At 41.4% G+C, this 22,470-nt stretch overlaps 2 protein-coding genes across 2 annotated transcripts in view; one reads left to right on the top strand and one right to left on the bottom strand.

The window, feature by feature from the left end:
- Positions 1–16,991, top strand: part of LOC145501894 (gamma-aminobutyric acid type B receptor subunit 1-like) — a 31,126-nt gene extending 14,135 nt beyond the window's left edge. Inside the window, exons 7-18 of the mRNA XM_081481288.1 lie at positions 45–236; positions 777–1,004; positions 1,609–1,672; positions 2,172–2,255; positions 2,894–3,044; positions 3,864–3,993; positions 5,550–5,657; positions 6,686–6,808; positions 8,624–8,799; positions 14,406–14,565; positions 15,320–15,472; positions 16,251–16,991. Of these exons, the coding sequence (XP_081337414.1) occupies positions 45–236; positions 777–1,004; positions 1,609–1,672; positions 2,172–2,255; positions 2,894–3,044; positions 3,864–3,993; positions 5,550–5,657; positions 6,686–6,808; positions 8,624–8,799; positions 14,406–14,565; positions 15,320–15,472; positions 16,251–16,370 (1,689 nt within the window). The 3' untranslated portion in view covers positions 16,371–16,991. The remainder of the gene's footprint in view (positions 1–44; positions 237–776; positions 1,005–1,608; positions 1,673–2,171; positions 2,256–2,893; positions 3,045–3,863; positions 3,994–5,549; positions 5,658–6,685; positions 6,809–8,623; positions 8,800–14,405; positions 14,566–15,319; positions 15,473–16,250) is intronic.
- Positions 16,992–17,132: 141 nt separating this feature from the next.
- LOC145501890 (transcription factor HES-4-like) lies at positions 17,133–20,465 on the bottom strand. The gene is made up of 4 exons (XM_081481282.1): positions 20,383–20,465; positions 20,056–20,151; positions 19,434–19,521; positions 17,133–18,242 (listed from the first exon to the last, which is right to left on the bottom strand). Exons 1-4 carry the CDS (start codon positions 20,434–20,436, stop codon positions 17,755–17,757), a joined length of 726 nt encoding a protein of 241 aa, XP_081337408.1. The 5' UTR covers positions 20,437–20,465; the 3' UTR covers positions 17,133–17,754.
- Positions 20,466–22,470: the final 2,005 nt, after the last annotated feature.

The raw sequence follows: 22,470 nt of genomic DNA, 5'->3' as shown, positions 1-22,470 counted from the left end.
AATGCTCTTGCAGACGTTTTTTTACCATCCATGCTGTCATACAGGCCTACAAACTACGCATGTTTGGTCCAAAGTATGTGTGGATCCTTCTTGGATATATAGAGAGGGAATGGTGGCTAGTTGATGATTCCAGTATCACATGTTCATCTCAGGAGTTGTCTGAGGCGATGGATGGTTACCTAGCAACCGACTACCTATGGAATACTGGACTGAGAACTAAAACAGTCTTCGGAAAGGTATTTCACTGATAGAGCAATCGTTTGCCATGTGAGAATTTATTTATTGATTTAAATAAGGCTTTGAGAGAGAAAGCAACTTAAAAGTTTAGCTTTTAAGGCAGGTCTTTTTGTCGCCTTCTGTATTACACTTTGTGAAACAAAAGTCAAACTCGCAATCTAGTAGAGCGTTTCCACACACGTGGCCAGCAGCTATGCAAATCAAATTGGAACAATAAAAAGCGTTAATCAAGAAAGGAGGTCAACTCCCAAGGCTTTGGGACACCAATATGGCTGCTTTGACGTCATGTGACAAGGCTCTAATTGGTGCCAAATGTCAACTCAACTGTGGGATTGGTCCATTAAAGATCTAGACGATTTAAAGATCATCAAACCTTCCTACAAACGTCAGAGCTGACTTGACAAATGAGATCCAGTGCTTGAAAATTCACTCGCTTGAAATATCTCAGAAAGTGTTGGGTTTTGCTTGACAGAAAGGGAACAAATTTCTAATCCAGAGATCAAGAACATACATAGCTGACCATGATTTCTTTCTCTTAGACGGTAAAGGACTTCTTGGCTGAATACGATTCGAGAGTCTCACCAAAGTCACGTGATGTTCACCGTGGTTACGCATATGACGCAGTATGGGCCATGGCCCTAGCATTGAATCGGACCATCAGTAGAATGGCCCCGAACACACGTTTAGATAAAGTGCCATACGGTGACAAGACCTTATCCGCAGCACTTACTGAAGCTCTAAGAAGGACCAACTTTTCCGGAGTGACGGTGAGCTAAAGAAAACATTCAGATATGGCGGACTCCCTTGGAACAACTGACAAATCCTCCGTAGAAAAAAAGACGGCGACTCATATATTTGCCCATAGTTCTTAGCCCACGAAAACTTTAAAAACGGTCATAACAACGTACAGAAAAGTTCTAAAATCTTCAAATCTAACATACACAATGTTATTAGCACAGGTACAAATATTGCAAAAATACGGCTTTCCTTGTTCTGTATGGGCTGTGTAAGGCTCGCATGGTATTGTGGTAAAATGTACGGCCGCTTTTTACTACGGAGGATTGCATATCCACATAGCCAGGGTGTCCGCCATTTATCGAGAAGTTGTAAATAAAGCCTTTTCAAGATATTTTATAATCTCTTGGTCTTTTTAAAAGATTAGCAGAGGATAAGCGGAGAATTCTAGTGCACGACATGAACCTGTCAACTTTTTGATGTTAAGAGCCTTTTTCGTTCATTTCACCGCATCGTTCTAAAGCATAATGATCTCTGAGACACTGAATGACTCAAATCACTGCTGACGGAAATGTAGACGAAAGTAGTAGCGTTAATTTTCAACTTTATTTTTGATAATGAACTTCTTTTCTCAAGGGACCTGTTGGTTTCACCAGCAAGGGAAACAGAGCCGGAGATACGCAGATTGTTCAAATGAAAGGTAAAAATATCTTTTTTAAACATATGTTCCTTTGCGTCACAGCTTGAATAACCCGTATGACTGACGCCCAGGGCCCAAGAGCGATCTACCCATGTGCCTTCGAGAATCATTGGAGCCCGTAATGTTCGTTCCAGTGTCGGCGTTGTTGCTAAGCAGCATGACGTGTTATTCTGCTTATTGATCAATACTGGCACCACTTAGAACGATCAAAATTTTTTACACACACCTGACCGACGTTGTGAATTTTTCGTACAATTTTTTTGCATATTTTTACAACTGATCTCGCTTCAGGCCGTCTTCTTACCAGTTTTCACCGTGGTACGGTTTAGACCTTTTAGAATGATTCAGAAAGGGGACTTTAGGGAGTCTTTAGGGGAAGCATGACCCGGACCCCTCTAGAAGGTTCCGCCTTCGGCACTCGTTGTTTTGGAAATCAGTAATCATTCATTCTATATCCGCACCTACAGTGCTTACAAGCGTTCTTTTTGCTCGTCCACAGATGGAAAACAGGTAACCGTTGGATTGTATCGTTTAAGTGAGGGTACGATAACCTGGACAGGTTACGAAGCTATAACATGGAAAGGTATTATTTTGTTCAGAAGGTCGTTTAAAAGATGAACTGTGATATGCCTAAGTGATTCTCTAATGGTTAGGGGTTTTCAATACCATTTGGAGTTGCTGATCATGACGTGTATGGGAGATTTTCTTTTACATATGTCAGTTTTTACTCCCTCTTCTTGTCAACTTCAGTTAGGACGAAGTGTTGATCGAGGTTATTCTCAAAATCAATGAAAAAAATTAAAATTTAGTGAATCTTTTAATCTCTACACTTCGTGTCACTTTGCGTGCTAATCATCTTAAAAAGAAAACAGCATCTTTAACTTTACAAAACATGTTTCGACATTCTTATGACATCTTCAGTTCCAAATGCTTTAATGTGCTGAATATCCAAATGTGTGAATCGACTCTCAGAATGATGCAGAGCCTAATTATTACAGTAAAGTATAAGAAAACGTAGTCTGCGTAGAACCCCCTGAGTAAACCCGGCCGATCGGAAAGTGCTCATGTTCTTAGCGTGTTATTCCCTCGTTCCCACCTGGCTAGGAGACTGAATGTTTAGTAGGACGAATTTTAAGCTTTACCAAGAGAAGCATTACAAAACAACTGTTTCGAATGACTCCTCTAATGTCAGACTGAGTGACTCGTTTGATGTCCTAACAGGTGGTTCACCTCCTCCAGACAGGACCAAAGTTGTTTACGAGCTTATGTCGGTGTCTCTTCCGCTGTTCATATTCATGGCGGTGGTGACGTCACTTGCTATTTTTATCTCTTTATTCTTCCTGTGGTTCAACATTGCTAAACGGAACGTCAGGTATGCTGTAATACTTGTAATGATCGGGAGTGACTGGTCTATCATAAGGCTTCCCTGTCAAATCGAGCCTGTTTTCTTTTCCCGTCTTAGAAGTGAATGCACAAACACGAGATGATTTGAATCCGTTCGGCAGTCCCGTTTTTTAGATCCAGGCTGCAGCGAATATACAGACTTTGATGCTTTGAAACTGTGCAGTCACGTCTAAACAGGAAACACGCAGCATAAACTAAGAAGAATGTTTTTGTTTTTCTTAACCTGGAAAAACTGATTCGTTATACTGTGATGTTCATTGTAATTAACGTTTCTCATCCGCATTTTAACTTAAGCTTAATACACACTTTCTTATACAATGCTTTCTTAGCCGCTGTCGCAAAGTTCCCTAATGCGTTGAAACTCAGTTTAATAGAGTGGTTTCCGCTGCACGAGTGGCTTAAAAAGTAGACTCGCGCCACTTTTTCATCCAATCAGAAGTAAAACAAAACCCACTCGTGTTTCACTGACACTCGTTTTCCCGCGCTTTGCATCAGGTACATGTATTCACTTCAAGTTTCGATTGGTTAACTGGACTGTCTGTGTACTCTAGAAATTTACAAACTGCATTAACCGGTTCTATCAGAGCGGTTTTCAACTGAGTGTCATAAAACGAAAACCAAACCAACCAATTAATACGACCGATTAGACTTCTCAGCCAATCTCAAACCGTAGTAAAACCAAAACCAAAACCACTCTAGCTTTACCAATCAAAGTGCAAGTCATGCTTATCCCATTCCACATTTACCAGATCAATCATAATAACAGTAGGTTTGATTTCTTTACAAGGTTTATCAAGATGTCCAGTCCTAATCTGAATAACTCTGTGCTGCTGGGATGCACGTTAAGTTATATCTCAGTGTTCCTGTTTGGATTGGATGGCGGCTTCATTTCTAGTGGTTACGAGATAGTGTGCGCGGTAAACCTGAAATATATCTACTTTTATTCATAAATTAGTTTAGAGTACTAGACCTAGATCTGGCGTTCTATCGTGAATGCCGTTCTTTTATCGACTACGTTACTCACAATCTATCAGATATCAATTATGTTGTACATAGTGAGTAGCCTAGTGAAGTGAAGTGACTGTAAATTTTTGAACGACCAATATATTTATACTAAGACGAGTCCTGTACCTATACCATTGAAAACGAATCCCTAATACCTGAAAGTTGACTCGGGCTGCGCCCTCGTCAATTACCGTGCGAAAAAAATCTCGAGCAGTATTTACGAACGCCGTTTTGGTATTGAGTGTTTGCGGGTTAATCTTCCTCAACCTTTCGAACAATGTTATCGTTGCTACACTTTTCACCAGGTGCTCAAGTTCCTAGCTCTTCTCAAGTGAACAGGGTGAGGAGACACTAAGGAAGAGTGAAATTAGCCCTTAAAATGTGCGAATACAATTGAGCTACTGTCTGGCGCTCAATCCCCATTTTAATATGCCCTTTGGAGTATTACTACTCCATTGCTGAATGGATTAATTAATACAAGTTCATAGAAGATTAGTCGTTCCAGCCATTTCCTAATATACGTTTATACATACTTGTGAACAGAGGAACTGGGAAAGCAAGCCTCGAGTGTCTTGACCATGGTAACCAACGCGGCTTTAGATTCACAACCTTTAGAGCGGAAAAACGTAATAAGCATGCGCGAGTTTTGGCTCTGTGCCAAGCTCCAAGTTTGAAAAAATGGCAGGAATTTTGTTGATTGTGTAAACAAAAAAGTTACGAACTTTATATGCTTTCTGAATTTTCCCGGTGAGCAGCGACATTTTCACGTCACTAATGGAAAGCTGGTGTATTGTTTTCGTGGGGAATCAATTTTTTTCGGACAAAATAAACCTAAAGAAGGTTTCCGAACCCTATATCTCCCCGCGGTACACACGAAATTTCGGGGCAAAGGTACATTTTTTGTCACAAACCCACTTTACACGTTGCATCCGTATAAGCAAGCCACTGAATATATAACCAAGAGAGCCTTTCAGCAGGTAAGGGCAGACTTGTTTTCTTAACAGTAAAATGTTGAAAACACTATCATGCTTGCCCAAGTATATAAAACATATCAACCGAACGACATTCTCGCGTACTTTATTACAGTCCGCTGTTCTCTCCACCATTGCAAATCCCATTATTACCCGAGCCCGCAAGTAGGGCTTGGGATGCGCAGATAGCTGCGCAGTACGTTTTTCTGCTCTGAATTCACAACCAGCCATTAGACCTTGGTGCCTCAGAGTCAACATGGCAGGGGCCCTATTTACTTGTTCACTTACTTTCCAGTATGAAATAAAATGATTGGACGCTTAGGATCATGAACATGATACAGTTCTTCCAACTGGGTTCTCTATTAGTTATTGCAGCCTTCTCCAGGAATCGATTTTTTATCATGAAATTATTATTTGCCTCAAACTATTAATGTTACTCATATTACTTTCTCGTCTCCTTTCCTCTCTCTCTCTAATTCCCCCTCTCTCTCTTTCAGAGCAGGGCCTGGACTCTGTCACTAGGCTTCAGTTTAGCGTATGGTGCCATGTTTTCCAAAACCTGGCGAGTTCACCTGATCTTTACCAACAAGAAATTAAAACGAAAGGTAAAACTTGAAAAACATAAGAAAAGCTAAGGTGTACAGTTGAACTGGAACCAGTGTTACATTGACAAGTCTTTGTTGAAGGACTCGGAAATTTTCCGGTTTTTATTACCCGTTAAAAAAAAATTTACAAGCACTCGAGTTATAACAATGCTAACTCTTGTTTGTTGGACTGTGCAAATAATTAGTACAGTGGAACCCCGTTAATACAGTCACCAACGGGCCATGAAAATTCTGCCGTATTAATGGGGTGGCCGTATTAAGGAGTGATAGGATCACACCTCACGACTGGGCTAAAATTAAGTGACGTCTTAACAGATATATCACAATAGACCATTTTACAGTTGTCTGCTCAGTGACCTGGGCTTTGTATGGCAGCGAGGCAAGAGTTGACCTTGTTTTGATACAGACCTCACTGCTTTTGTTGTGTAAAACAAGTTGTTCTGATGCTAACTAGGTGCATTTACATGACAAAAGCTGTGAGGCCTGTATCAAAACAAGGTCAAACTCTAGCCTCGCTGCCATACAAAGGCCAGGTCACTGAGCGGACAACTGTAAAATGGTCTATTGCACTTCTAAACAACTGTTCTTTAATAAGCGTCCGGAATGCAGATATAATTTTAAACTGAAAAATTGGAACTTGAATCAGTGCATGAAATATTAACGATGTAAGATGAACATAACTGGTTTGAGTGGCCGCCATTAACAGGGTTTTCTTATAAGAATTTGTATGGGCGTTTCGCAGGGACAAAAAGAGTGACCGTATTAACGAGGAGACCGTACGGCGGGATTCCATTGTAATGCGTTGGATAGTCGGCGGTTACTTGTTCACATCATTGGAAGCGGTGAGGAACGAGACAAACACAAACTGGCTGCTTATATCAACAAAGTTGCACGTTGTTTGTTCAGTGGAGTCCTGAAGCTATACAACGCTGCTTAGCAACCACTCTCGTTCGTCAAACCGTGGGCTTCGATTGTCCTAGCGGTTTGTAGTCACTGTGTGTTGATAAGTTAACATGTTCTCTTTTCAGGTTATAAAGGATCGTCATTTGTTCGCTGTAGTCTGTTTGCTTGTCATGGTTGACGTTATTTACCTTGCGGTATGGCAGGTCATGGATCCCATGACAAGGACTGTGAGAGAGTTTTCACAAGAGGTAAGAGAAATAGAGTGGTTTTCGTGGAGTGTCAGAAAATAATTGGTTTTCTGTAGGACTACGTTACACGATTGGCTTGGAAAACTCGGGCCACTTTTTCATGCAATCAAACGTAAAACGAAAACCACTGTTTACTCACTCGCACATGTTTTCCCGCGCCTCGCATCAGCTACATGTAATTATGTTATTCCGAGTTTTGATTGGTTGACTGTGTTACATCTGTGTCCTTTGTGATTTATTTTGAGCCTGGTTTTAGGGTACGACACTCAGTTGAAAACCTCTCTAAAAACAATCGTGATAATAACAATATGTAACAATAATAAGTAACTTTTATATAGAGCTAATTCTGTGTTAGCCCTTTGTCAGACGGAAGATTCGTGCTATAAGATAAATGACAAGTAATCTTTTTCTTCGTCGAAAGGCTTACGCTTGTTATGTTGATAGGCAAGAGTTCCAATTGTCTTCAGACGCAATTTTCTTACAAACTTTTCGTTTTATTCGCTATTTATAAGTTCTGAATGGCATTTATTCGACGATTATATAATATCGCACGATTCCAGAGCACTATGGAGTGGCATCACTGTCATTCGCCATTTTAACAGCCAAAGGGTTTTTTTTTTCTTTTTTTTTTTTTGCAAACAATTAACTTTTGCTAGTTAGCGTTTGCCTTTTATAATTACTTAAGTTAATCACTTATAGTGATGATAACAACGGGTTGACAGGCCTACACAACTCCTATCCACGTGTCATAGCCGCTTTGAGAGTTTTGCTCGAACTAGTATATCTTTGAGGATCTGCCCCTTTTGTATTGTACGATAGGGGGATCTTTGAATATTTCGCTAAGCAATAATCCTGTTTTTAGGAGGACATTTCACCAGAGTAGAGCCGTTAGAGGTCATAGGTCTGCGTGGTTTCCGCTGCTATCCGCGTGTAATTTGTTGAGTTTGACACCTCTGTTTTTGGCCACGTGCTATTTTTTTAGCTCATTTGATTGCAATATATGTTTTAAGCTCTCTGGATGAACAATCATAGGAAGAACTCCTAAATTCAGAGCTTTTGCCTGAACAAAACCACACAATATCATAAGCAACACGCAAAACGGTCCACAGACTTGCGCGTGAACACCTACTTTTGCAGTTCCAGAACGAACAAACTGGAAGGACAAAAAGCTCGATGAAATTGATGCAAGAAGCATAAGAACGTCTCTCTAAGACAGACTCATAGCTTTCAACAAGGAAAGCTACAGCTATCTCTGGCGAAGCCGGACAAAGATAAATATGACACCCGTGATAACAAGCAGCATAACTTGCAACAGTAAATCAAACAGCCGGGCCCGGCGTAATAATACAAAATGCAAGCAACCAACATGCTCACGGAATATTTCAAACTTTGTCCCTCCAGAGCTAATATTTAGAGAGCTTAAAACATATCTTGCAATCAAATGAGCCAAAAAAAATAGCACGTGGCCAAAAACAGAGGTGTCAAACTCAACAAATTACACGCGGATAACAGCGGAAACCACGCAGACTTATGACCTCTAACGGCTCTACTCTGGTGAAATGTCCTCCTAAAAACAGGATTATTGCTTAGCGAAATATTCAAAGATCCCCCTATCGTACAATACAAAAGGAGCAGATCCTCAAAGATATACTAGTTCGAGCAAAACTCTCAAAGCAGCTATTACACGTGGATAGGAGTTGTGTAGGCCTGCCAACCCATTGTTATCACTGCGAAATGTCGATCACAAGTGTCTGACAAAGATTGCTGGATCATTGTATCAGTTAAAACTTGAATAACCTTATTGCTCTGTCTCAGTCTTTAGACTCTGATTTAGATGTCCTACTTGTAAAGCAACTAGAGCTGTGCGAGTCTAAGGACACATACCGCTGGCTTGGAACACTGTGTGGTTACAAAGGACTGCTATTGTTGTTTGGAGCGTTTTTGGCTTGGGAGACGAGAAACGTTACAATAACTGCGCTTAACGATTCCAAGTACGTGATAATAAAGCAAGAACGTACGGTTACAGTATTGTAACGGATAAGTCGCCATTTATGTAGCTTAATTGATAAGTTTTTTCTTTTACTTATTTATTTCTGTCAGCAAGGCAAAAGACAAATTGAAATTTGTTTTCTCGTCGACGTTTTCTCTCTTCCAAGAAGACGGTTAACATCTGAAACATAACCCTCATCACTAACTTAATGAAAGCTCACTGCACAGAATTCTCCCCCGAATTAGATTGCCACCTTGTTGTGGTGGGGGGGGGGGGGGGGGAGCTTGCGTGCTCCAGTGAGCCTGAGAGCTATGCTGGCTGGACCTCTCGAGGTCCTGGTAGGGCCACCCATGCCAGACAGGTCGAAGGTTAGGGGCCAGACAAAGAGCATACATACATACATACATACATACATACACACACACATACACACATACATACACACACACATACATACATACATACATACATACATACATACATACATACATACATACATACATACATACATACATACAGCAGCAATCTACTGGTCCTCCAGGATTGGGGGTTTTGCACAGGGCTTACAACCCTGTCATGTAAAAAGCTTTTGTTACGGAAACAGCAACGTGTAACTTACATGAATCATCTGTGCAGCACAAGCCTCCGGAATCCATGCCATGGGCAGCAGTGAATGCCGAGAGTGAAAACACCAGAAACTCTGCAGGTAAAAGGATTCGAATGACTGACAATGGCCAAAGCCGAAAGGAAGCCACTGTCATGACAACGGGAGCCGTCAGCGCTAAAACAACAACACTGATTGGCTTTTGGAATGTGCGAACAATGTATGAGCTAGGTAGGATGGCGCAGGTCATTGCTGAAATGAAGCGTTACAAACTTGATATCTTAGGCATAAGTAGATGGGAAAAAATCTGGGAGAATGAAGACAACAACAGGAGAGACAGTTCTCTACTCTGGGAGAGAAGATGATCTACATCACGAGTGGGTTGCAATCATCATGAAGAAAGGAATGGAAAAGTATTTAATGGAGTGGAAGCCAGTTAACAGCAGGATTATTCAAGTACGATTAAAGGGTAGGCAGACTAACTTGTCCATCATACAATGCTATGCACCTACTAATGACAGCAACGACAGAGATAAAGAAGCCTTCTATGAGCAGCTGCAAGCGACACTTGAGAACGTCCATCGTAGGGACCTCCTGCTGGTGATGGGTGACCTTAAAGCTAAGGTCGGCTCAGACAACATGAATTTTGAAAGGGTAATGGGAAGAGAAGGATGTGGACTGCAGAATGAAAATGGCGAGAGGCTGGTAGAATGGTGTGCATTCAATAACATGATCATTGGTGGAACTTTATTCCCGTATCGCAACATTCACAAACTCACCTGGACATCCCCAAATGGGAGGGATCAAAACCAAATAGACCATCTCATGGTTAACAGCATGTGGCGACGCTCCCTGCTTGACGTAAGAGTAAAAAGAGGGGCTGATGCAAGCAGCGATCACCATCTTGTGACTGCAAAGGTGAGACTGAAACTCAGAGCAGCTGGACCAAACAAATAAACCACCCCTACATATGACATCAGCAGACTACAAGACCCTAGGACTAAGAAAGCCTTTGTCCTACAGCTGAGGAACAGGTTCCAAGCCCTGAGTAACATAGACGAGCAAGAAAATGAAGAAGAAGACGCTGTAAATCAACAGTGGAAGCAAGTGAGGAACATCTTCGATGAAGCAAGTAAAACCTGTCTCGTATCGCAACATTCACAAACTCACCTGGACATCCCCAAATGGGAGGGATCAAAACCAAATAGACCATCTCATGGTTAACAGCATGTGGCGACGCTCCCTGCTTGACGTAAGAGTAAAAAGAGGGGCTGATGCAAGCAGCGATCACCATCTTGTGACTGCAAAGGTGAGACTGAAACTCAGAGCAGCTGGACCAAACAAATAAACCACCCCTACATATGACATCAGCAGACTACAAGACCCTAGGACTAAGAAAGCCTTTGTCCTACAGCTGAGGAACAGGTTCCAAGCCCTGAGTAACATAGACGAGCAAGAAAATGAAGAAGAAGACGCTGTAAATCAACAGTGGAAGCAAGTGAGGAACATCTTCGATGAAGCAAGTAAAACCTGTCTGGAGATGCAGAAGACTAGAAAAAAGAAAGAATGGACTACACCAGACACGTGGCAGGTTATTGAGGAAAGACGCCAGCTGAAGAAGAAGATAAATGACAGCAGATGAGCCAGACTCCGACAGAGGTATATAGCGGCGTACACAGAAACCAACAGGCATGTCAAGAGGAAGACCCGAACCGACAAAAGGGCATATATGGAAGAGCTGGCAAAGGAAGCAGAGGAAGCGGAAAAAAGGAGAGCAGAGGAATGTCTATAAAGTCACTAAATTGATCTGTGGAAAATATAATGGCAGCAGAAATGCCCCCATACGAGATAAACAAGGACAGCTCCTCACCACTGAGAAAGACCAAGAAGCACGTTGGGTGGAACATTTCAAGGAAGTCCTCAACAGACCATCACCAGAAGAGGAGCCTGATATACCAGAAGCTGAGGAGGACCTAATTGCTGACATCGGACCACCAAAGGAAGAAGAGATCATTGCAGCCATTAATTCTCTAAAAAACCACAAGGCACCTGGCAAAGACCGCTTCAATGCTGAACTGTTCAAGGCAGACGCTGCGACCGCCGCAAACATCTTGCAGCCACTTTTCAACACCATATAACAAGGATAAGACTGAACTTCTAGTGATCTCCGCAAAACATCTACCGAGACCAACCCTTCAAGAAATCTCTGTCGTCGATGAAACCATCTGCTCGTCACAGAAAGCAAGAAACATCGGTGTCATTTTTGACCATCATTTTCGTTTTAATGAACATATTGCAAGTATTTGCAAATCATCTTTTTATCATCTCCGTAATATCAGCAATATAAGGAAGTACCTGTCATCGACCACCACTGAAATACTTGTTCATGCGTTTGTTTCTTCAAAATTGGATAACTGTAATTCTCTACTCTATGGCTTACCAAACTGTCTTTTAAAAAAGTTACAGCACGTCCAGAATGCCGCTGCTCGTCTCATCACCCTCTCTAGAAAACACGAACACATCACGCCTATTTTGTTTAATCTCCACTGGCTTCCTGTTAACTATCGTATCATCTTTAAAATTCTACTCATCACGTACAAGGCCCTAAACGATCTGGCACCTTCATACGTTCGTGATCTTCTCACTCCTTACACTCCGTCTCGTCAGCTACGTTCATCTTCTAAAGAACTTCTTTCCATTCCGCACTTCAATTTGAAAACATATGGCGCAAGATCTTTCTCTGTAGCAGCTCCTACACTTTGGAACACTCTTCCGTCTGACATCAAGAACAGCTCCTCAGTGTCCCTTTTTAAACATAAACTAAAAACGTTCCTTTTTAAGAAAGTATTTTTATAACTTTTTAGCGACATTTTTTTATTTTTACTTTATTTCTCTTAAGTGTTTTTAATATTTCTAACTGTAAAGCGCTTTTGAACTTTTAGGATATTGGCGCTATATAAATATTTTATTATTATTATTATTATTATTATTATTATTATTATTATTATTATTATATGGGACAGAAGGAAAATCCCTGATGACTGGAATGAGGGTATCATCATCAAGATACCAAAGAAAGGAGCTCTCTCTGAATGCAGCAACTGGCATGGCATTGTACTATCATCCACTCCTAGTAAGATCCTAGCGAAAGTCATCATGAAGCGCCTGTCACTGGCTGTGGACCTTAAACTCCGCGAGGAACAGGCAGGTTTCAGTAGAGGAAGCGGATGTATCGATCATATTTTCACGCTGAGAAATATTATTGAACAGAGTACCGAGTGGCAGCGAACTCTCTGTGTGAACTTTGTAGATTTTGCCAAAGCCTTCGATAGTGTGCATCGACACAGCCTCTGGAAGATATTACGAGCGTATGGAATCCCCTCCCACCTTGCTGAGATCATCAAAAGTTTCTATGACAACTTTACCTGCTGTGTTGGCGATGGTGACATCTTATTTGTCCACACTGGACAGTCCACACTGGTGTCAGGCAGGGGTGTGTGGACTGTCCAGTGTGGACAAATAAGATGTCACCATCGCCAACACAGCAGGTAAAGTTGTCATAGAAACTTTTGAGGATCAGATCAGGGGCATTAGATGGACACCTTTTTCGTACTTGGAAGACCTGGATTATGTTGATGATCTTGCCTTACTATCACGCACCCACAAGCGCATTCAAGAGAAGACGCAACGCCTTAACACCTTTGCAAAGCAAGTTGGCCTTAACATCAGCAGCAAAAAGACCGAAATTATGGCGCTGAATACTACCAACACACGACCAGTCCAGATTGATAAAGAAGAACTTCCTTACACAGACAGAGTTACCTATCTCGGCAGCATCATCAGTAGAGATGGAGAAACTGACCTGGACATTCAGAGCCGTCTCAACAAGGCCAGAAACTCGCTCAACATGATGAATAAGGTGTGGCGCTCCTCCACTTAGAGTATTCGTACCAAGCTGAATCTCTATCACAGCTGCGTCCTCACAACTCTCCTGTATGGCTCAGATTGTTGGCGCTTAACGGAGAAGGATTCATCAAAACTCTCTACATTTCACACCAAGAGCCTTCGGCGTTCCTAAGCATCTTTTGGTCTAATGTCATCTCAAATAATGATCTCTTTGAACGGTGTGGAACTGAACCAATGGCTACCATCCTGATGAGGAGACATTGGAGGTGGATTGGCCACGTCGCTCGCCAAGAAGCCTCAATTGCGAAAACTGCTTTGCATTGGACGCCAGAAGGAAAACGCAAGAGGGGCCGCCCTAAGATCACATGGCGGCGGACGGTGGAGAAGGAAATCAAGGAGATGGGGAAGAACTGGGAAGGCATCAAGTTTATGGCAAGGGACCGACAGATGTGGAGGGAACATATTGCTGCCCTACATGCCACTTAGGCGTAAAGGGCATGAGTGAGTGAGTGTAGTGCACAGAATTATGAAAAGACTCATGCACTACTAAACATACTAAGGCCCCTTAAGCTTCCACACTCATGGCGTTAGAGAAAGTTGAAAACGCAGCTTTATTTCTGCGTTTCCTACCGTCCACACTATTCCGACAAAAAAACGAAGTTTTTCGCTCTTCAAACCGGAGAAATTTGAAAACGCCGGCTTTTCGAAAACGATGGCGCCGCGAGAATCATGTGACTTGCCTGTCGGAGTTTTGCTCAAGCACAAATCCAAAATGGCCGGTGAATGTTGCGTTTTTTAGTGCGCCCGGCGCACTGTGGACGAAAACATTTGATGCGTTTTCAGATCTAGAGTGAACCTCGCTTTTCAAATTCCTCTAGCATAGTGTGGACGGGGCTTAAGAAACACGGGACAAAAATACAAGCTAAGCGCTCCAGCACGTGATCACTTAAGATGTCAGAAGGAACCACTCAGGCCAATAAAATGTTTTCTCCAGTTTTACAATAAACTTTGGAAAGAAACCTAAACTTGCCGTGTTATTGGGTTCCAAAGGGTGCAGTGATCATCTGACATAAGGTAAATGTAGTCTTGTTTTGCAGGTACATTGGGATGTCTGTGTACAATGTGTTCATCCTGTGCGTTATTGGTGCGCCTATATCGTTAGCCATGAGGGAGCAGCCTGACGCCTCGTTTTCCATTGTATCTGTTTGTATTATTATCTGCACTTCTATCACTCTATGCCTTGTGTTTATACCAAAGGTATCTATGTTCTATCTTTTTATCATAATTGGAATTACAATCACGAGTTTGTATTCAGAATTGCCTTTGTGTTTCGTGCTTATCTCCACATTTGAGAGAGTTCAATTACTTCTTAGTAACAGTTTTTTTTTTCTCGTTTCTAACTAGTAATTAAGTGATTTTTCATTAGGCTCATTAATATCATAGAGCGGTTTTCAATTGAGTGTCGTAAAACCAAAACCAAACCAATTACTTACCAATTAGACAACTCAGCTAATCTCAAACCGAAGTAAAACCAAAACCAAAACCAAAGTAATTGTCTAATTACTTTCGACACTCAATTGAAAACCGCTCTAATTAGATAATTTTACATCTAGAAATGGCACACCATGTTATACTATGGAACGCCCACTAGTCACTTGTATTATTTTTATCGGTAAACACACGAGCCTTTATACTACAAGAGAGCGTTTCATAACTATATATTTTATACCATACCGTAGAAAATACAGTGGCCAGCTCAATCAGTGCAACATACGCGCGGCGCATGATGGGAAGGTTGGATGCAATACCGTCGAATATACAACGGCTTTCCTGCATTCTGATTGGCTGTATTTTCTATGGTATAGTATAAAACGTTTTATTTGCTTCGAAAATGCAAACACAAGATCTTTCCAGCGGTCGACTGCTATATAAGACATTGATTGTTTACCTACATTAGTTCGTACTCTAGACTTGTAAATGTTTTTGTTTAGCTGTATATCTACATTTGCAGGTGCTGGAGATGAAAAGAATTCTGCAGTCTGGGGAACAGTTGTGTCGAACGTTTACTTCCGGTGCTTTGGTTCTGGAGACAAACCGCACAATGTCAACAGTTGATATCGATACAGAGCGACAAATCATAGATTTGAAGAGAAAACTTAACGACGTAAGAAACCATTTTGTTTGTACCCGGTTTGCACAGCAAGGATGCTTTGTAACAATATTGACACTGGTGAAAATCGATGTGATCACTGATCAGAGTCAAGACAACAAGGGCCATTAGCTGCAGATTGAGCCCACAGTCATAGTTGTCTGGGAAGTTGTTTACCCAGCGACGTGACGCTCCTCACTGAGTGAAAGTCAGTCATTAACAAGTAGGCTGACTATAGGTCGTTTCCACTCACGTGGACAACGGCCATGCAAAAGAAAGTGTTTGCATAAGAGTTGATCAACTCTCAACTTCGTTTGGGACCAACATATCGGCCGCCATTTCGTTGCTTTGGGGCACCAAAATGGCTGCCGTAGCGTGACCTTATGTAAAATATAATACATACTGTGGATCCGTAATGTGTGCATTATATTCGGCTCATGTCAAGTTCCTCGTCTGAATCGAAGTCGAACTTTTCCCGATCTATTCAACTGCCTCAGTCGAATAGAACGACAGTGTCGAACCAAATACAAATGTGTCGGTCGTAACTAGTACTGATTCATATGTTAAACGTTACATGAACCTAATAGCGCATGTACAGCTGGACGTTGCATGAACCTAATAGCTCATGTACAGCTGGACGTTTGGACCGGGCCTTGTTGTTTCAGGATTTCAATGGTCGGTGCTTGCTGTGACAGGATCAACCCACGAGAAAAGAAACATACTTTCTATCCTGAACATTCCGGAATAGAAATTTGCTTTAAATGACAGTTTTTTAATTTTATTTCTCATACAGAAAGACAAGGAAATCAGAGAGCTGAGACTTCGCCTGATGAATTCATCAGGAGCGGTAAAACATCCTCTGAAAATAGAACTCAAAACTACTGGGAATATGACACCCATTGACACAAACTAGAAGGGCGCGCGCCGTGGGGAATTAGAAAACGACGAAACATGACTGGTTTCAAGTGCTCTTCAAGGCGTTTGGTTAGAAAAACGAAGTGACACAGTAATCTGTAGGACGTCGCTAAACCGAAAACTGGTCCAGGGTCGTCATTCGACATTTCTGGAAAACCTCTCGAAGAAACCGAAAGATTTGAAACGGATTCGCCAGTATTGACTCACTTATCTGTTTTGTAACTTAAAGACGAACCAGTCCTCATCAAGTTTTAACCTGTATAACGGGCTTAAGTTCAAGTCTGCGTCAGGCCAAATGGCCAATGTAGCCAGAGTTTACCTCGCAGTTTCTGTCACGTTAAGCTACTTGGAGTATTCGTGTCTCCTCCCCTCCCCATAAAGAGATGCGTGTCTATCGCAGGTTTACCACCCCTACCCCCTAGTATTAAATTTCTAACTGAAGTAGCAAACAATCACCCTCGCCTCCAGGTTTTTCTCTTCCAGGAAGCGCCCAGTCCCTAACGTTCTACAGTGTTAAGCCCTTATTGTGATATTTCAGTCAGTTCTACGATGATCTACGATCAGTCCAAGCCCCTTTAGTGTGCTATTCTTTCTTTAATCTCTTGCGCGTGGGAAATACGAGTTTCACAGTAACACACTGTTGTAGGTTCTTGGCAGACGAAATGTTCAAATTTCCCTTCATTTTCTCCTCATGATTCGAAACACCAGTAGCTACACGAGACAACACTATTGAAGGGGTAAGGATTTTGTTGTTACTTTGACAAACAAAGAAAAACTCTTTTCCGTATGTCAAAACAAGTTTATTTTTTAGTTAGAATCATTTATTCATATTTACAATAAATCTCTAAGAACGTTAACTGTCCTTAATTTGTGTATTTACAATTGTATATAACAATGCTCTATACTATTCATGCCGCTACTGAAGGCTCATCTACTGTACTTTCGCCTTTCTGTCCCAAAATATTGGCACCAAAAAGGCTCTCAAACTTTGTTTCATCTTCGTAAAGGTCGGGCTAAAATCTAGATACGGTTTTGCGCCTAAAACCTACAAAGCTGTAAAGACGACAACCGTTGGACAATTCTCAAATGAATTCACTGAACAATGTGACAGACAAATCAAGCTCCAAGGCACTTAAATGATTGACAACTAGGTATTTACAGAATGGCCAGACGAGACCCCTTTTAAACAAGAGCTGGCAGATCAAAGCATACGCAGATGGGCTTGGGAGCTACTGACCTTCAACAAAAGAACTACTTAGCTTACACTGATACTTATTTTCGAAATGTGGACTGTGTAATCAACGCTACTCTTTTAAAAATACTTTATTCCTTTCATTATATTCTCAAAGGCCTCCCATTTAAATATTCTCAACCTCTGTTGATCACCAAGGTCGCCACAAGGGGTCTGTTAGGTGTAAACCTGCAGAGGGCCCACTTGGGACCAGAGCATGGTGCATTCCTGAAGAGGTCGCAGAGTCGGTACTTAAAACAGGAACATAGTGAAGCGGGATGGCCCCTGTCGAAGGGAGGACTCGATGGGCTTGAACCATGTACGGAGAAATACTGGCCCGCGCTTGCGAGGAGCGCGATTCTTGAGTGTCTCTAGGTATCAGTCGCCTTTGCTCCTTCCCTGCAAAGTCCCCTGTAGTGCCGAAATGAATCGACGTAGGGTTTCTCGAAGTGGACTGTAGCGCCATGCCGTAGCCCGCTCGCTGAGATCCATGACAGCCGGCAAGATGTGACAGGATTCGTGTTTTGATGTCGGGATCCAAACGTTCGTCTCCTATCACACTCTTGGACACTTCAGCCACGCATGCACTGTAGCCCGTGCGGTACTTCAGTAGAACGTGTGGGTCGCCACTAGTCACCACTGTGCAAAAAAATAAATAAATAAAATAAAACGTGAGCTAATCAAGTCACTAAAACATTTTCCTCTAGCTAATTGCATTAAAAAAAACTGGGTGACGCTCCTCTTTTCACACGGATTTTTTTCCACCCTCGAGCCACAATTGTGAATGTGAATGTACCTTTATTTTTCATAATAAATTGTGTACAAGTTCAATGGTTAAATCCTAATTTTGAGCACTCTCGCTCGTCAGTGTTTCAGGTTTCATTCCATCTACTTATGTATGGAAAAATTGAATTCGCCGAGACACCGAGCGTATCCTCTTTCGTTTTCTTTGGCTTGAGTTTTTGCAGCAAAGGTTGTCACTGACACAATCACATTTTTCGTTCTTTCATGACTAGTACCTCTTTTGTTTGCTTTGAGGAGTGTTAATCCATTTTCTCTTTGTTTGAGATAAAGGTTTTAGCAGACAAAAATAACTACAACTGACACAAAATGACATTGCAAACAAATCAAACTAGCGACTTCTTCACAGACAGGATAGATATTAGTTCATTAATGCCAAGTTATATGATAAACAACGCTGCCTAAAAATCCCAAACACAATTATATACCAAAACAAATTCGAGTACTAAAAAGTTTTCACTCGAATTAACATCCGCTGCGATTAACATCCGCTCAAGACAAACGAACAATAAGTCAAAACTTAAGCCTATTAAAAATAGCCCAAGATAATGCACTCGTCTGCCACTACACTCCACCACCTACAAAACGGTTATCAACTTGTACAAATAAAGTAAAGAATCTGCATATGGTATTAACTACAATGACTATAACCACAACGGATAATCAATCGTATCCTTATTGTTCCTTTCAATGTTCTTGGCGAAAGTTTTGGAGTTTGTATATAACATAAAAAAAAATATATATATTTTCCGTACGAAGACTGCCGGAGGCGGCGGCGTTGCGGCCCTAATGTTATAAGTATAATAACGACCCTTACGTTTTTTCATTCAGTTCAATAACTAATCGACAGGCGATTAAAGAATTAAAAAGTTTCTCCCAGATGTCAGCTCATGCACCTGCCACGTCTAGTGACGTGTTCGTCTTATAAACGTCTAACGACTGAGCGACGGATTTAAACAACGCTTGCACAGTCTGACATTGATTGCTTGTACATTAACTTGTCATTAGCGCTGTCGAGCGATGGGTTACCTGTTCGCTGGTGATGCCGCAAACTTCGAAGATGTCGTACAGTCATCTCCAGTATGTCTGCCTTTTCCAGCTTAGTGTACCGAGAACTCTGCAGAAATGAAACACGTTAGTGGCCTGAAAAAGCTTCTTAACCCACTGGAGCAGGATCCTCCACGGGCAATTAACAACCGAATCAAATCGCAAGCTTCTATTAAAACGATTCTAGTTTAAGGGGCCGATCACTTCAACCGTGAAATGCTAACGTGATCAATAACTTGTCTAATCTCATTAACTCGCTGATGACAATTCATGTCCTTTTTTCGTGACATGTCATGGATATTAAATACAGTCCAAATAACACTTGTTTGCATAAGCTCAAAGAAAAGCGACAGCACGTCTAAGCTCATGATATCAGACCCTGCGTGCAATAAGCGAGGTAGTTCAGCTCCGATGTACTACCAGCTACTCCTAACATTTCACAGACAACAAACAATGCCCTTAGCGCTAGTAACTTTAACATGTCTTCTAAACTTGTAAGCGGGGCTTAAACAAAAGGTTTCATTGAACAAACGCGACATTTAGTGAACACTTGTCCTGTTATTATTACAAGGATTTTTTTGCTGACACAGCACAGTATACTTACATCTCTATTCTGCGCTTCAAGGACAAGTCTCTTCAGTTCTTCTAGACTTCGGTTGATTCGTTCCCGTCGTCTCTTCTCCATGATTGGCTTAGACCACTGAAAAAAAACAAAAAAAAACAATATATTTTTGCCTTTAACCTTCAAAATTATCAAATACGCTTATGAGGGCCGACTTGCACTACACCAGCATTGTGACTTTCAAATTGAGATGAACATTTTAACGGCGCGAGTTCAAAGAGCTGCCTCGGAAAAAAAGAGCCACACTGACTAGTCAGTAATGGTACACGAAAACACTTTAAAAATCCAGAGGAAAAAATTGCACGATACCTTGCGGCTTTCCGAATCATGTTCTTTTTCTAACTTTGTAGATTCCTGCACCATCGCTATTTTAGTTTTTCTTTTCCTACGATTTTCCGATTCAAATGTTTCAAAATGTTTCTTTCGATATCCTCTGCCTACTAACCAAAGTGACAAATGAACGTAACTTCGGCGTACACGGCGTTTTTATTTACCTTCCCAGCCGTGGGAAAATCCTTGGCTCTGAGTTCCCAACCCCGGCTTATTATCATCACATTTTGTTTAAAAAGAGCCTGCATTTTTGTCGGATGAATGGTATTTTGGCTTTCGCTGGCAGCTGAGACAGAAAGCGTGAGAACGAAGCCCTGTCATTGGTCGCTTGCTGTCAAAGACAAAACCATCTCAGCATGCGTTATGCAAATAGCGCGAGAACAGGGTAGCCAACAGCTAAAGTGCGCATTCATGACAAACTCGCGCGAGAAAAAACGGCACTCCCGTGAAATAAAAGCTGTATGCCGAGCCAATTACCACACATAAAAAGCATTTAGCGACCGCGACTATAAGTCTGCTAGGCGAATTAGTGACACTTCACAAATTAATGTCAAGCGCAGATTCTTTTTCCATATTCCAAAGCTCACTTGGAAATGACTTCAACTCGGGCCGTGAGAACGATTTGAGCTAATTGGCTGTGAAAAATAAACAAACGACTTTTGGAATGGTCTACTAGAAAATCGGACGTGATACATTGTGATGACTCAACGGGGCCATTGTGAAGTTCATAAAGCGCACTGTAAATAAAGCATTACAACGCCATATTCCAGAGCACGTGTTTGGCTTTGTTTGCAAAGTGTGTTTTGTTTCCCTGCATTGTTGTACACACCCGCTCAGGACAAAAGTCTTTATAACACACTACCTTTGCAAAACAATGCCATCGCAAGGTTCCCACGCACCGAAAGTACTCTTATTTTTCCTCTACCGAAAAAATTCTGCCTCCCGAGCAGCAGTTTTTTTTTCTTCCGTGTCAAACCAGCAGATTTCGACTAAAAAAAGCGCTTGTTACATAATCACCAGAAGTCACAAACAGGTCTATTTTATAAATAAACAATTGCGAAAAAATTCAAACGCTGCATACTTGCTCTCGCTTTTCACACAAAATTATTTTAGTAAAGGAAGTGACAATCACAACTATCCAATAAAAGGTGTTTTCACGACTTTATAAATAACAGGGAGGCATTATCTAAACACAAGCTTATCTTCCGTCCCTTGTTTGACAAAAATATTTGAAAAACTAAGCTAAAGACAAACTAAAACTGCGCATTTTTATTGCCCACACATTTTGCAACAACACGTGGCCCCCGTCAGTTTTATTTAGCTACTTCGTTCAACCTGTTTATTTCCCGGTTTCCTTTGCTTGGTCGATTGACTGATCAGCATCTTAAATCTCGGCTTTAAGTCAGACAAGTAATTCAAGAAAATTAGTAAACCCATCCTGCCAGGGGATTGGAACCAGAATCTGTTCTTCCAACAAACACCGTCAGAAATGTAAGGGTCCATGAAGACCAACGATGGAAGATAAAATGCTCTCCTCTTAGATCTGGAGCCATTTTAGAGATATTGAGCAAAAATTTGGAGAAATTCCTTTATGCGATAAAGTCAACTTTGTGTAGATCTTTCCAATACGGACTCCAAACTGCACTGGGCTAACTTATTCCAGGGCTCTGAGGTCAGATTACTCTGTCATAAAATACGAGTATTTTTTTATTCTGGGAGACTCCGTTCGAATTGTTTGATGATCGGACGAAACTAGTTTTTATAATACGCAATTTGACAACGCCTCGCGACGATAGAATTTTATATCGTTCGAAACTGAAAGAGCTCAAGTCGGATTGTCGCTGAGGAACCTTCCCAATATAGTCAATTCTAGAGTCGCTTAATTACCCATTTGGAATTATAAGGCGTGAAGAATTGGACATCTCCGTTCTATATTAAGATTTTAATTGACGTTTGGGGCGCTTTTTTGTGCAATTTCTTATGAACTTACTCGGTAAAACAATGGCCAATCGAGACGAAAGACAAACGACTTTTCGACACTCAAAGAGAGCCTCGTGTTGCTATGAA

This window comes from Orbicella franksi, chromosome 10, assembly GCF_964199315.1.
Source record: "Orbicella franksi chromosome 10, jaOrbFran1.1, whole genome shotgun sequence".
Lineage (NCBI taxonomy): Eukaryota > Metazoa > Cnidaria > Anthozoa > Scleractinia > Merulinidae > Orbicella > Orbicella franksi.
The sequence above is the reverse complement of the archived record's forward strand: the minus strand, read 5'-3'. Positions and strand labels throughout refer to the sequence as shown.

Bases quoted from the DNA above. Each gene is read 5' to 3' on its own strand.
- LOC145501890 (XM_081481282.1), bottom strand. From the start codon at position 20,436: ATGGTGCAGGAATCTACAAAGTTAGAAAAAGAACATGATTCGGAAAGC. The intron at 19,522-20,055 runs GTAAGTATACTG...TCATTTCTGCAG, and splicing joins TTGAAGCGCAGAATAGAGAT to AGTTCTCGGTACACTAAGCT. The intron at 18,243-19,433 runs GTAACCCATCGC...TTTTTTGCACAG, and splicing joins GCGGCATCACCAGCGAACAG to TGGTGACTAGTGGCGACCCA.